Raw genomic sequence first — 16633 nt, 5'->3', positions numbered from 1 at the left:
TGTTTTATTCCTTCAGTCGAATACAGTCTTATCTTTACAAAAAGCAATAAGGGCACAGAATGTACACACTACATTCCGTATCCTTATCTACACAGATTCAAAACTAAAGATTGGTATCACTTAACTTATAAAGTAATAATTCGCCTCAGGATAAACATTATTCAACCTCTATTCTAAGAATTAATTTCTAATTAGAAAATCAAACTTATGTAATGTATGGTAATAATTATCGATATTATATTCAGATCCAACAAAATTAATATTAAGAAAATATTTAATAATTTTTTACTGTACCGTATAATATCAACTTTTCTTATAGACAAAATCTTACACCTTTAAAGAACCTATTTTTTAAATTTCTTATTTAAAAAAATAAAAATTATATTAAAATTTATAAAAATGAAAACAGCACAGACTCTTAATTCTTCAAATTCTTTTTTATCTTGCTTTAAATTGCACTTTTAACTCTTTAGCAGGTCGAAGAAGAATTTCTGGACATAGAGCAATCTTATCAGGAAAAGCAACAGATTTGACAATGAAATGACGTAAAATATTGCTTATAATAATCTTCTCCTCCATCAATGCAAATTTTTGGCCTAATTACAAAATTGCACAGTAAATTTTACATGTAAATACATTCCATTACACATATATTGTACTTACCAATGCAATTTCTTGGCCAAGATGAAAAGGGGATGAAGGCAAAAGGAAGTCTTCCTTTACGGTTCTCTGGCAGGAACCGATCAGGATCAAATACTTCAGGATTTGGATAATACTGAGAATCGTGATGTAGTAAATAAATTTCAATAAAAATAAAGGAATTTGCTGGTATAGTCATTGTATCATCTAAAAATATATGATTCTTTCATATTTTTTTTCAATTTATAGTACGAAATAATATCGAGTTAAATTGCTTACTTAATTTTACGTCTTTTTTATTTTGTACTGAGATAACTGAAACTGATGGTTATAACCTAAGAGATTCCTAAATTTACAAGATTAAGTTAAATAACAGCTTTTCTTTATTCTTTTTAAATGGAAGACAGAGTAAAGTCGTTTTATTAGGTCATGCATTAGTTCTGTCTTTTATTTAAGAATAATAAAGAAAATAATTACTGACAGCGCGGTTCTCCCCAATTAGGAATTAAAAAATAAATAACCACATAAATATATATAGTTTGTATTGCTATAGTTATATATTTACCTTTATAACACAGTCTAAATACTTCATCTCTTTGATATCTTCTGATGTAATTGATGTTCTCTTATCATTTCCACATACTCTAACAACCTCGTCGTATACTTTCTGCTGTATATCGGGGTAAAGTCCGAGATTGTATAATGTCCATGAATGCCTACTGAAGTAGTATCGTGGCCCTGGAGCAAGAATAATTCTAAAGTACTTAAGAATACGTCTCGTGTTATATAAACAGCTTATATACATACAGCGAACATAAAGGTATTCACTTCTCTGATATCTTTTTCAGTAATGTCTCCATTACTCAAATGATGATGGAGAAGAAGGGTGAGGAACGGTTGCGTGCCTTATTTTATCTCATGGGCAATGCAGCACGTGGGACAAGCAATCTACGAAAGGTAGTGATTTCCTTCTCTGAGAAGACTTTCAATGGGAGACTGGCCCGTATTTAGTTATTAAACAGTTGAATAAATCCGGATAACTCCATGTGACTATCTCTTTGGTCAAGTGCGAACCTGCGACCTACCAGTATTAAGTGGTTTTCCTCACTTGCTCATCAATAAATGAATAAGAATGTAATATCTCATACTTAAACTGCTTACATGTAACGATATCAAGTTATAGCAAACCCTGTATGTAGAATATTATACCTTTCTTGTAAAGCTGTGCAGAGTGTTAACAACACGATTAAATTCTCTTCCTGAAGGTGTTAATTTGAAAAAAAACTGTCCGATCAGAACCAAGGACACATATTTCTGCATAGCATCAATTCTTCAATTCTAAAATTAAAGGCAAATATATAATTTAATATAAATAATTCAACATGAATATCAGAAATATTTATCTATTAATTGACTTGACATATTCAGATTCTTCATCCTGTTGAGCATTTATTTCCACTCCTGCTGATCATATCTGTCGGGAGCAGTGCATTCAAGAACAAGTGCATCTTGAAACTCATAGTGTGTTATTAATGGAGGCTGACGAAATGCCACTCGTCACTCTGGAGCATCTTACACATGTTTTTTGGATTTAACTGGCATTCCGTGCGAGCATTTTTGTCCATTAAAGTGAAATCTGCCGTAGAATCTCGGAAAAAGTTTCACACTTTTCAAGGGGTACAACGACAGTAATAGAACACCTTGCACAAACGTGGAGCTTGATACAAACGATTCTCGAATATTTTACGATTTGGATAATACTCAGGATGAGAATATAGTGCATATATTTGTAGAAAAATATAAGAATTTGCTGGTGTAATCATTGTTTCATCTAAAAATATACCGTATGTTGTTTTTATAATGTATTAATAGAAAAGTATTAATACAGGTATCCCATGTATAATACGGGAGATACGTTCCGAAAAAATATAGAATAACGAGAGTTTGTACTTAAAAGTTGTGAAAATTTCTACGGAGAATTTCTCAAACCGTATTGTACGAAGGATACCTGTCTATATTTATGTATGTGGTAATATCACTTACTTAATTTAAAATTTTTGATTTCACTTTCAATAACTGGGCTGATTGCTATAACCCAGGATTTTCCTATAACTGTAATCATTTCTATATCTGCTTGAGACTTATCTGCATGCCAAGTTTCACAACGATACGACAACTCCTTCTTCATGCGCTAATTTTTCATGGCAACGAGTGTACATGTTGATAACAAATAGATTAGACTTGAACATGAACTGAAAGAATGCAAATTAATACTATGGATATTTAAATATTAGAAAATTTCCTATAAGAGGACACTGAAGAAATAATTCTTTGATTTTGAATTAATGGGAATAATTTATCTGACACGAGCAATCTGCCTCTCGAGAGAACTTTGAATGAGAAATTGGTCCTTATTTCAGAGTTAGATTGCTACATTTGTCTATTTGTAAAATATTATTGAAACTAGAAAATTCAATGAAAGCTTAAAAATTTTAACCCAAAATATCAAATTTTATTTATCTATATAAATAAAAATGTACATGTTCGTTTGTTCCTAATAGCTAATCTCCGAAAGTTCTTAACCGATTGCTTTCAAATTTTCACACAACGGTGCATTCGAATTCGCGCGTGTTTTTATATAATATAGATGTCGAAGTCCCCCCACGGGGAAGAGGGACAAATTACGGCTTACCGTGAAGAACTGGGCTACTATTATACTATTTTAGATGCGGTTTTTTTGCGTTTTTGATTGCGTTTTAATAGGGTACGTTAAGAGAATGTACACTAAGAAGGGATTTTTCGAAATTCCCCCAACGTGAGGGAAGTGTTATACATTTGTAATAGATAAATTTTGAGTCACAGCAACGCGTGGCGAGTACTGTAGTATAACATAAAAAAATAATTTCACTACAGTTAAAACAATGGTGATTTTATTTTCAGACATATTACACCAAAGACAAGATTCTATTACTATAATTTTATATTATTAACTTTTATTTCTTCCTCCAATTTGAATTTCAGTCATACGTTCTTGTTCAGTTGAAAGTTGAAATTAAAAAAAGTTCAAATTTCAAACCTTTCAACTTTTTAAACACATTATTTCAGTATTTAATTAAAGATACAAAATGCATTTATTTTCTTGCTTCTTTTATAATCTGAAAAACAAACATTAAAAGTAATGATGAGTAAATAATATTAAAGAATTTTACGAAAAAATATCTAAATTTGTATAAGGTTAAAAAAATCACCCTTTTATCGCTTCTGGAATTTTAAATTTATTCCATTCACAGATCTAAGTACTAATTGGCCACATTCGATCATTTTATCAGGTTTCTCTTTGGCATATATTCGGAAGTGACGTAATATATTAGCTACTACCACTTTCTCTTCCATCAGGGCGAATCTCTGCCCTGAAATTTTAAAAACATTAATATATTATTTTTCGACGATAGGTGGCACAGTTGTAAAACGTCGCGCTATGGTCTTTAAACACAAGATCTGAATACGATACCGTGATACATTGCGGCAGTCGCCATATTGGTTCCTTTGTGGTAGTGTATACGGTGCTTATAAAGCGAATTTGGCTCTGTTTTTTTTTTCATTTCAATTACATGGATATCTTGTTATCTATTTTTGTTTTAAACTATTTGCTATTAGGCACCGAATTGTAAAATTGAGTCAAAAAAAGACGTAAGATTTTTCTGTTTTCCTCGCATACAAAATTAGGAGAGCTAAATGGCTTCAATATTGCAGAAAAGTCAAGTGTAAACAACTGAGAATTCGAGGCTGTGTGAGGTTAGTAGATAAAATAATGTTGAGAATATTACAAAGTTTTTGCAATAAATTTTTGTAATGTAAAGCGGCTGAATCTTTTAGTATCTAAATTCAAATATATCTAAAAATACATTTGAAGAGTTTCAATTTGAAGTTAAAAGAGTGGATCAGAGAAAACTATTGCTGCTGATCATAAAAGCAAATGTGTAAATTATTACAAATATCATAAATAAACGTCGACATTTTATCTCTTTGTTTAAAATTATATTTCTATAAACACCGTACATACGACCACAAAAGACCCAAAATGGGAATTGCCGCGATGCATCATCAGACCTTGTGTTTATTGACCTTGGTTAACAGCATAATAGCGCCATCTATCGTCAAAATTAGATATTATTTTACCAATACAATTTCGTGCTCCTGCAGAAAATGGAATATATGAAAATGGATTTCTTTCCTTGCCGTTTTCACCATAAAATCGTTCGGGATTAAATTTCTCAGGGTCTGGATAGAATTCAGGATCTCGATGTAAAGAATGTATAAATATATTCACTATTGAATTTTTGGGTACAGTTGTCTCACCTAGATATTATATTATTGAAATTGAGTTTATAACCATAAATTTAAAATATAATTATAAAACTTTACCAATTTTAAATTCTTCAGAATGCCAACGGGATATGACAGGAACTGGAGGATAAAGTCTTAATGTTTCCTGATGATGCGACCATATTTGTAAATTTAAATTTGCAATTTAGGATTTTTAGATTATATGTAATTTACCTTAATAACACATTCTATATATTTCATATCTCTCAAATCATCGCAAGTAATTGGCCGCTCCCTATCATCTCCAAAAATCGTGTACAGCTCTTCATAGGCTCTCTCTTGTATATCGGGATATAGACCGAGATTATAAAGTGTCCAGCTGATTCCTATAGCTGTAGTATCGTGACCCTAAAGAAACGGGATTAATATCAAAATGTATAGAACCCTGTAATTCAGTAATTGAGTTTAGTTTGCATGTTTTAATTATCAATGAGCAGCAACTTATGTGTATTTTTAATGATGAGAATGCACAAAGTGAATTTAAGAGTGCCTTTATTTTTCTATGCCCATTGTGGTTAGGCCCACAATGGGGATGGACGAAACTCAACATATCCATGACAAACCACCCATAGTAAATTATTGGGGGCTGAACCTGATTGAATTTTAAATCTCGTAGAACAGTAGGTTTTAAGGTGATTTAAAGTATATGAGAAGCCGTATTGATTGTCGTGTCTTTGAATTACTAGAGGATACAAATTTAATTATTATTAATTTATTCAGTGTACTTTAATTTATTTATTAAAGCGAGATAACTATACTTCTACTGGATATTCGGTGATGACCGAATATTCAGTAAGAGTATGGTTATCTAACTTTAGCAGTCAAAGGTACATTTTGAATTTTATTATTAATTAATCAATCATATGTATTTAAATACAATTTAAAAATTAAAATAAATGTATCTTAAACATTACATACCTCAAACATGAAGGTGTCCACTTCTTCTCTGATATCTTCTTCAGTAATGTCTCCATGGATTAAATGATGATGAAGTAAAAGATCTAAAAATGGCTTTTTCTCTTTCTTCTGAAGGAAGACATCTTCTTCGCTTCCATCTTTCAATTCTTTTAAAATTTTTATGAATTCTTCTTTTCTCTCCGATATGACCTTAGATTTTTTGAGTTATATAATTAATAAAAGATTTAATTTTCTTATAAGGTTGACAAATTAATAATTGTTCATGAATCATTTATCATTTGCTATGCATTAGGAAAAGTAGATTTTACTCACCTGTCTAGTGAAATTATGTATGATGTTCACATATCTCTTGAATTTTTTTCCAGCTGATGTCAAGTAGTAAATGAAATCGAATTGATACCACGGATACATCACTCTTTCTGTAACCAAACTATCCATTCTTATAATATATATATAACGTTTTAATTTATAGTAAATTAATTTTCTTTTTATTGTTTTTATAAGAAAACTCACTTTCCCACTGCTTGAACGTATTCAGAACTTTCGTTTTCTTGTGATCTCAACTTTACTCCCATTGCTGTCTCTACAATGAGATATTTGTCATAGCAAATTTTATGAAATATTAATTTTTAGCATAAAATTTATAATATTTACCTCCAATTATGTCTAATGTACAGAGAGACATCAGAGGCACAATATCGATCCAAGAGTTGGGTTTTAATTTATTTAATTTTTGTACAAGAACAAATGAATGTTCGTTGAAGATGGGTTGAAAGGTTTCTAAGATGTTAAAATGAAATGCTGGAGTTAAAAGTTTTCGTCTTTGTTTCCATTTTTCCTTGGTACTACAATAATTAAAAGTAATTTGTAAGATTTCAATGTAAAGTAACAAGAAACACAAGAAAATAGAGCCAATAATAGAAGGAAATTTATTTCAAGGACATTCATTAAGAGTAACAAAGAGGAAGAAAATTCAAGAATATTTGAAGCAATCTCATTGAATCTCTCTTCAGAGTTATGATTAATGATGATATATAACACACTTAAAAGTGGTTAAAGATCGACTTTTATAATAGCAATTTAAAAAGCAAAACAATTTGTCTCCATATTGTAATCCTCGAAAAATTATAATAATGATAAGTGGCTTTAAAAAAAGAAAGAAGACACAGAGAAGAGTTGGATGACTAAAAATAAGAACGAAATACATGTGAGACCGCGGATTTTAGCGGGAAAATTTTGTAAATAAAAGGAAACTTTCATTTTTTTTGTATAGGAATTATTGTAAACATCCTCCTTCAATTATCAACAGTTAGGTGAGAAAATTGACACTTAGCTGTCTAGAACTGCAAGTCACAGTCAACAACGGACTGTTTTCCCACGCTAACGCTATAAAAGCCCACACACCCAGAAGCTTGGCGTGCGTGAGCACACGGAAGTTATTCTTGTACTTGTGCCCGTTAATCTCCATGTCTTCTCTCCAAGAATAGCATCCCGGGGAGAAGACATTCAACGACAACTTTCGTACCGTCGGCGACCGCCATACTTCTGTTATCCCATCTCACATCCAGAGGTATTTTGTTAGAATTCTGTGAACTCTCTCTCCGTAGTAACGGCATTAGGCCGAGCTCATAGCCGTCCCATTTTGAACTTGTAAAACCTTGCATTGATCCTATGTTAACCACATCTAATCTAGTATAGCGTATAGTAGAATAGACTTGTAACAAACTTTGTTGGTTGATCTAGTTAATCAATAAATCTATTTATTTGTTAAGACCTGTCTTCTGTCAATTTAAGGAAACCTGTTCACTTACCGACGCACTCCCCACTCACTTTTTGCCCTCCTAGCCATCCGAAGCGTCATCGAGATCGGGTTGTACCAACCTGTGCAGTGTAAGTAATCGGGAAGGTTTAGCCCCTGACCCTCTGCATATCTCACATACAGATATCTTCATGGAAATTGGATTGATAGAAATACGACACACAGTACGTGGATGTCTGCAAGACGTTGCCTTCAGTAGGACTTTCTATTGAACAGAGGAAACAGGTCCTTATTTATTGTGTAATACATGTGAAGGAATTGCCGAAAACTCTGGTTAGTCTGTTAATCATGCGCAAATCCACAATTATAGGTGTTAGTGGATTTATCAACTATTCTTGTAGGCTGAAGAAAGAATAGGCTTGCAATAAAATTTTGATTAAGAAAGTAAAATGATAAAATATAGAAGAATATTTCGATTAATTAAATAAAAACGAGCAACTAACGGGTTGAAATTTTTAATCATATTTTAAATTTATTTAATTTAAAATATATGCTCTCCACTTCAAATTAGTACTGTAGTGTCTTGCTCCTGTACATCATACTTTCCTGCTAAAGGAGTGGCCGTTTTTCATTAAATATTTAAATAAACGAGAAACGATTATCCTCATTGCAATAATGACTATTTCTCAATTTTATAAATATATTAAGACTTGAAATGCCTTTAGGAAATGTATTAAAATTATATAAAAATCAACGATAACTTTAAAAGATTTTTATTCCTTATTTAATCTATAAATACGAAAATTACAATCATCGAGTTAAATAATGATATAAATAACCTTGCAAACAGATAAAACTTTATCACTGAGATAATTCAAGTGTTGCAAGCATATAAAAACTCAATTAAATTACAAATATGTTTTTATAATATTGAATTTTTTTACCTTGTAAGCAGACCAGTTCCGATCCAAGGATGCATCAAATCATACAATCGCGATTTATTTAGTACATCGTTGTTACTTAAAATTGCCTAAAAATCGCGAAAATACTTAGGTTAAATACTTATTGTATTTTAATTATTTAGAAGAAACCTTCATACTTTTATATATTCGGTTTTATAAATATGGATAATAAACATTCTGTTGAAGGTGACAGCGAAGATTCGCTCCCTCTCAAACAACTTGTTCATTCCACACATTCTGCTAAATAAATCTTCAATAGAATTAGTGTTTAAGTAATTACATTTAACAATGCTTTTACTTACCAACTTGGTCGTTAACTTCTCGATTTTTAAATAAGAATTTCCAGAAAAAGTACCACATTGGAGCAAGTGTAAACAGGTGTAAACCATTTTTCTTCGCTTTTGTTACTTGTTCCTTCCATCGAACATACGAAATGATTGCAGTTATAGCAATAAGTAGTGCCACGGTCAAAAGTATATACGCCATTTTATTTCTTAAGTAATATCAGTTAAAGAATTATCTGTGTTTAAACTTACACTTCACCTATGCCCTTTATAGCTGATAAAGTCGTGTAAACATCTTCGGTAAACGTAATTAAAACAGAAATTAATTTAATGTAAAAAGGTTTTAGAACATAGGTTTTAGAAGTAAAATATTAGGCAATTACATTCTATACTTTAAATTTATCCAAAAGAGATTTATACGTATATGTGTTTGGTACATTCGGATAAATCCTAGATTGTTTCACTCATTCATAAAAGACAATAATTAAATTCATTTCAAGTCTCACCCAACAAAATTAATTAATATAAGTTAATTAAATCAAGAAATTATATTGTAATTTATAATTTATTCTTATTACTAAATATTACATAGAATTTTCTTAAAGAAAACACGTTATTTGTTTAGTTAATTAGCTAAAAATACACTTTTAAAAATTTATTATTGAAAATACGTAAAACGTTACATTAAAATTTGTAAAACTTGAGATACTTGAGAACTTGACTAAAGATTCATATTGTTTAAAATTCATCTTTTATCTTGCTTTAAATTGTAGTTTTAACTCTTTAGCAGGTCGAAGAACAATTTCTGGACATAGAGCAATCTTATCAGGAAAATCAACAGATTTGACAATGAAATGACGTAAAATATTGCTTATAATAATCTTCTCCTCCATCAATGCAAATTTTTGGCCTAATTACAAAATTGCATAGTAAATTTTGCATATAAATGCCTTTAATTGCTCACACATTGTACTTACCTATGCAATTTCTTGGCCCTGCTGAAAAGGGGATGAAAGCGAAAGGATGTCTTCCTTTACAGTTCTCTGGCAGGAACCGATCGGGATCAAATACTTCAGGATTTGGATAATATTCAGGATCGTGATGTAGTGAATAAATTTCAATAAATATAAAGGAATTTGCTGGTATAGTCGTTGTATCATCTAAAAATATATAATTCTTTCATATTTTTTTTCACTATAAAATACAAAATAATATCGAGTTAAAGTGCTTACTTAATTTTAAGTCTTCTTTACTTTGTCTTGCAATGACTGGAACTGATGGATATAACCGAAGAGTTTCCTAAATTTACAAGACTAAGATAAACAACAGCCGTTCTGTACTTACTCTTTTCAAATAGAAGACAGAAAAGCGCATGATCTGATGTAATGATTTTATTAAGATTTTACAATAATGATATACATACTTCAATTGCCTTCATTCATTCATCTCTTAACACAGTTACATAGTTGCATAAAACTTTTTTTATAATATGTCTAAAGAGAGAAGTTTAAGATCCATACAAATGAGCATTACAAAAACCTTAAAAACTTTCTAAGACACCAAACTATTATGAAAAAATAAAACCGAAAACTAAACCTTAGGGTTTTAAAGTTAAAAAAGGACAAAGAATTAAAGAAATTCAGTTTTACTCACTCATTTTGAATATACAGTACAGTATATTAACATTCACCAATGTGGATCTTTTAATTTTTAAATATTTTTTTATAATTTTTTGGGATTTAGAAAGTCGTTTGGGTAATGTAAAAAGTTAGTAAAGTCGTTTTACCAGGTCATGCATTAGTTCTGTCTTTTATTTAAGAATAATAAAGAAAATAATTACTGACAGCGCGGTTCTCTCCAATTGGGAATTAAAAAATAAATAACCACATAAATATATATAGTTTGTATTGCTATAGTTATATATTTACCTTTATAACACAGTCTAAATACTTCATCTCTTTGATATCTTCTGATGTAATTGGTCTTTTCTTATCATTTCTACATACTCTAACAACCTCGTCGTATACTTTCTGCTGTATATCGGGATAAAGTCCGAGATTGTATAATGTCCATGAAATGCCTACTGAAGTAGTATCGTGGCCCTGGAGCAAGAATGATTCTAAAGTACCAGTACTTCTTATCTTAAGAATACGTCTCGTGATATATATATATACCCCTTATATACATACAGCGAACATGAAGGTATCCACTTCTTCTCTGATATCTTCTTCAGTGATGTCTCCATTACTCAAATGATGATGGAGAAGAAGGGTGAGGAATGGTTTTCTGTTCTTACTTTGAGTATATACATTTTCGGAATCTTCATCCCTCAAGTTTTGTATATTTTCGTAGTTATTTTGCATTTCTCTTTTCCTTTCAGATATTATCTGTTTACATGGAAAACGTGAGATGAAGTTTATATTTCAGTAAAAATTACTGCCAAGTGATGTAATGTAGATACTTTGGCAGATTGCCATGTGTTGCGTGCCTTATTTTATCTCACGAGCAATGCAGCACGTGGGATAAGGCAAGGCAGCTCACATGCAATCTGCGAAAGGTAGTGATTCCCTTCTCTGAGAAAACTTTCAACGGGAGACTGGCCTCTATTTAGTTATTAAACAGTTGAATAAATCCGGATAACTCCATGTGACTATCTCTTTGGTCAAGTGCGAACCTGCGACCTACCAGTATTAAGTGGTTTTCCTCACTTGCTCATCAATAAATGAATAAGAATGTAATATCTCATACTTAAACTGCTTACATGTAACGATATCAAGTTATAGCAAACCCTGTATGTAGAATATTATACCTTTCTTGTAAAGCTGTGCAGAGTGTTAACAACACGATTAAATTCTCTTCCTGAAGGTGTTAATTTGAAAAAACTGTCCGACCAGAACCAAGGATACATATTTCTGTATAGTATCAATTCTTCAATTCTAGAATTAAAGGCAAATATATAATTTAATATAAATAATTCAACATGAATATCAGAAATATTTACCTATTAATTGACTTGACATATTCAGATTCTTCATCCTGTTGAGCATTTATTTCCACTCCCATCGCCGTTTCTTAATAAATATATTATAAAAATATACTAATACCTTATAAGATTAGGCAGCAATTAGATTAATAATAGATACCTGCTATAATATCAAGAGTGCATAGAGATAACATGCGAGTGATGTTCACCCATGGATCTTGTACTTGCTTTTCTAGTTTATCGATTAAAATAAAGCAATGCTTATTGATAACTGTACGAAAATTTTCTAGAATTTTAAAGTGAAATGCTGGTGTTAATAACTTTCGTCTTGGCTTCCACAATTCTCCGGATCTGTATAGAAAAATATAAAAGCCACACTCTTGATACATTCTTAGTACCAAAATATATAAGTTTTTTAGGTGTTTATAGATTTAAATATGTTTTAAAAAGATAACTGCTAGAGTAATAAAATTACAAAATTTTTATTTATAATAAATGAATTTACCTGGTAATTAACCCATTTCCTAGCCACGAATTTAAAACATTATACATCCAACCTTTATCTAGAACTGTGTGGCTGTTTATAATTACCTTGTAAAAAAGTACATCTAATTAATATAAAACGTACTTTTTAATTTAATATAAATATTTTTGCAAACTTTACTTCGATATATTCCGGTTTGTACAAATGTACAATAAAGTTTCCAGCTACACAAACAACGTACAGTCTCTCTCTTTCGTATAAACGACTTTTGCCATACATATACTGGAAAATCCCTGATTAAAATTAAAATAGAAGTTAATAAATCTCACAAATCTTATTAAAATAAGGAAATATAACAAACTTACAAACTTGAGGAATGTAATCTGAATTATTTCTATTCAGCATTACTTTACAAAACAAATAAAAAAGGTTAGGTATTGGTGAAACAGGTAAATTACACTCTTTAAGACGGTTTAACTGTTTGCGCTGGTTCCATTTTGTTATCGATATTAAAAAAACTACACAAACAACAATTGTACATAATTGCCACAACATCCTTTCAGTTTGAGTGTACAAATTCATAATAAATTTTGATTTTTAAACTTTGTTCTTAGATAAGGTATTTCTTATCTGCTCTAAACGCTTCCTATTATTATATGATTTATTTAAACAATTATCATATAAATGTAGTGTTAAGATGCTCCTTTTAAACACATGAATTTATTTTCTTAAAACATAAAATAATTTATCCTTTAAATGCTGTTATTGAAACAAAATACACGATTTTACAACTTTTTATAGTATCAGCAACAAAATAATTAGCAGCAGCAATCAATGTTTTAGTCAAATTATTTTAATATTTGAACAGATACTTAACTTTATTGTTTAACTAGCTGTTACCCGCGGCTTCGCTCGCGCGGATTTTGCAAGCAAACCCTATTTACATTCAATATTTCAACAACCATAGTAATTGTTATATAACACCTACCGCGAGAATCAAACCAACTGTTTTTAATTTGATAAATTTTCTCGAACGTTTACAATCGTTCTATAATCGAACCAATATGCAATAACAAATTCGAATTTAAAACGGTTCGAACATTTGGTAAAAAAAATTCGAAATATATAAAAAATACTAGCTGACCCGGCCACGCGTTGTTGTGGCTCAAAATGTATCTATTATAAATGTATAACACTTCCCCCGTGGAGGGAATTTCAAAAAATCCCTTCTTAGTGTACATTCTCTTGACGTACCCTATTAAAACGCAATCAAAAACGCATCTAAAATAGTATAATAAAAGCCGAGTTCTTCACAGTAAGCCTTAATCCCGTCACTTTTCCCGCTGGGGAATATCGAAAAATCCCTTTTTAGTGTATATTCTGTTGACGTAACCTATTAAAACGCAATTAAAAACGCAAAAAACCGCATGTAAAATAGTATAATAGAAGCCGAGTTATTCACGGTAAGCCTTAATCCCGTCCATCTCCCCCCACTGGGGGGAATTTCGACATGTATATTATATAAAAACACGTGCGTATTCGAATGCAACGTTGTGTCAAAATTTCAAAGGAATCGGTAGGAACAAACGAACGTTATATTTTATTTATATAGATAGATAGAAAATGATCTGCTTCAGTCCATTCTCACAGAAAAGCATAATGCCTGACAGAAAAGCAAACTTAGGTCGTCGGAAGTTAGCGCCATCTGTTGGACATAAAAGCCTTAATCCATATATAAATATATTTTTGAAAGGGGGAAATGGTGTAGGGGTATGAAAAACAGATAGTAGCCGATTCTCAGACCTACTGAATATGCATATGAAATTTGGTAAAAATCGGTAAAACCGTTTCGGAGGAGTAAGGTAACTAACATTGTGACACGAGAATTTTATATATAAGATTTATAACAATGTCTGAAATGTTATGAATTTAATACTCCTAAGTACTCAATGAAGACTAAACGTAATTAAAAACAAAAAATCGCATCTAAAATAGTACAGTAGAAGCTGTTCTTCAGGTTAGTACTTAATGCTCTCCCTCTCCCCCGGCGGAGGAAATTTCGAAAAATCCCTTCGTAGTGTTCATTTTCATTGCGTTCCCTACTGAAACGTAGTTAAATGCAAAAATTCGCATCTAAAATAGTACAGTAGAAAGCCATTCTTCAGGGTAATGCTCTCCCTCTCTCCCCTGCGGGGGGAATTTCGAAAAATCCCTTCTTAGTGTGCATTTTCTAACTGTGTACCAAATTTCACCTCTAGGTTCTGGAAATTTCTAGAAAAAACTGGAACATTCTCATTGAAGCGTCATACATTTTTGTAGTCAATCACTTTCAACCCCCATATCTCCTACACCCTTATAGCTATCGAGACGCAACCACCATAGTGCACGATGGGAGACTTGGGGCTACTACCACACACAAACATCATTCATGTGCAATGTGTAGTTTTGGCTGCAGAGTGAGATATAGGCACAAACACGTCCATATATATATATACAGGTACGCCCCTCACTTTACGACCTATCTGCTTAACGACCACTCGCACTTACGACCACTCGAGTTTCGACCTGCAATTCGGGGAATCCCCTTTCTCAGCTTGAGTGTCGGTCAGTGGCGAGTGGTGACATGCGCACTAAGCGTACTATAATAGGCTTGCGCTTACTATAATAGTCTTATAGTACTATAATCGGCTAATAGCGTGCTATAATAGTCTTTTTATGAATAAACTTGAAGTTTGTTGCATAATTTGTATAATTTTACAACGACCCTATATTCCCGGCACAAGCTCCTCGCTTATCAACAATTTGGCTAACGACGTAGTCGTCGGAACGGGACTCGGTCGTAAAGTGAGGAGTACCTGTATAGATAACCTAACCAGACGTCCCGTTTTGAACGGGACTGTCTCTTTTTAGAGTTACGAGTCCCGGTGTCCCCGAAATGAACTCTGGGACGCAAAATTGTCCCGTTTTCTGAAACCGCGCGAAAATTTGAGTAGTCGAGCCGGCCGGACGAGATCGGTGTGCGAGAGCAAACCGCGTCGTCGGTTGACGCGACGATAGCCGAGAGTGGCGAAGACGTCATCGCTCGCGCTTTGTTGACTAATTGTTTGGCAGATTTTTCGTTCGCCCACTTCTCGATATTTGTTTTTTTGTTGTTTGAGGCTCGTGTACCTAGTAAATAACTTAAACTTCTTTTGTTTTGGAATCATAAGTTAAAATGCCGAAACGCAAGTGTACGTTCAATGTTAACTTACAAGCAAAATATCCGTTTATCAAGCAAATAAATACTCCCTCAGATGTCAGATGTGAAAAGTGTCGTACAGAATTTAGCGTTTCCTATGGTGGTGCCAGTGATATTGAACAGCATTTAAAGTCTGAAAAACATAAAAATGCCGATCGTACCGCCGCTTCGAGTTCTTCGATGTTAACCTTTTTCAAGAAATCGGACGCACCAACTTTAAAGGATTTGGATATCGCCGCGGCAGAAGGCATCTGGGCTTATCACACGATACAAGAAAACCACAGTTTTCGCTCTAATGATTGTGCGTCGAAATTAATTCAATCATGTTTTGATCCCAAATTTACATGCGCGCGTACGAAATCAGAAGCTATTGTAGTAAATGTTTTGACGCCTACAGCAATGAAAGAATTAAAAGATGATCTTGATAAGTCCAATTGTATTACAACACTAAACGACGCTTCAAACCACGGTAACAAGAAAATATACCCTATTCTAGTGCGCTTTTTTCAACCTTTCGTAGGTGTGCAAGTAAAAACTTTAGATCTCCAAGACCAACCAGGCGAGACTTCTGACATCATTGTCGATTATTTAAACCAAGTGTTGACAGATAATAATTTGACAGCAAAAGTCGTGGCATTTTGCGAAGACAATGCCAACGTCAATTTCGGAGGTGCGACTAGGCGAGGAACTAACAATGTGTTAACGAAATTGCAATCATCACTGAAAAAGCCATTGATAGGTATTGGATGTGGAGCCCATGTAATTCACAATGCAATAAAATCTGCTGCAGATAGGCTACCCTTAGATTACGAAAGCATTATTGTGAAGATATATTCATTTTTTTATATTTACACGATTCGAGTTGAAGCTCTAAAAAAGTTTTGCGCCGAAACTGAAACGAAATATCAACAAATGCTCGGCTATAGCAAAACTAGATGGCTTGCTCTTATGCCTGCCTTGGAAAGGGTTTTAAAAATGTA

The 16633-nt window shown here is 32.2% G+C and overlaps 1 protein-coding gene across 1 annotated transcript; it reads right to left on the bottom strand.

Moving 5' to 3' along the window:
• Nucleotides 1-424: 424 nt before the first annotated feature.
• Nucleotides 425-12975, bottom strand: LOC136970253 (uncharacterized). Its single transcript, XM_067264678.1, has 25 exons — nucleotides 12781-12975; nucleotides 12596-12708; nucleotides 12437-12522; nucleotides 12092-12282; nucleotides 11950-12019; nucleotides 11758-11884; nucleotides 11138-11335; nucleotides 10877-11050; nucleotides 10181-10247; nucleotides 9926-10108; nucleotides 9702-9858; nucleotides 8967-9166; nucleotides 8802-8914; nucleotides 8647-8732; nucleotides 6598-6788; nucleotides 6457-6526; nucleotides 6256-6382; nucleotides 5944-6132; nucleotides 5200-5373; nucleotides 5065-5131; nucleotides 4819-4998; nucleotides 3894-4049; nucleotides 1205-1377; nucleotides 664-862; nucleotides 425-596 (listed from the first exon to the last, which is right to left on the bottom strand). The coding sequence occupies exons 1-25, from the start codon at nucleotides 12968-12970 to the stop codon at nucleotides 439-441; spliced, it is 3639 nt and encodes a 1212-aa protein (XP_067120779.1). The 5' UTR covers nucleotides 12971-12975; the 3' UTR covers nucleotides 425-438.
• Between the last annotated feature and the right edge of the window lie 3658 nt (nucleotides 12976-16633).

Source organism: Centruroides vittatus, unplaced genomic scaffold (assembly GCF_030686945.1).
Source record: "Centruroides vittatus isolate TY-2023 unplaced genomic scaffold, ASM3068694v2 contig_19, whole genome shotgun sequence".
Classification (NCBI taxonomy): domain Eukaryota; kingdom Metazoa; phylum Arthropoda; class Arachnida; order Scorpiones; family Buthidae; genus Centruroides; species Centruroides vittatus.
This window is presented reverse-complemented; position numbering and strand designations above follow the sequence as displayed.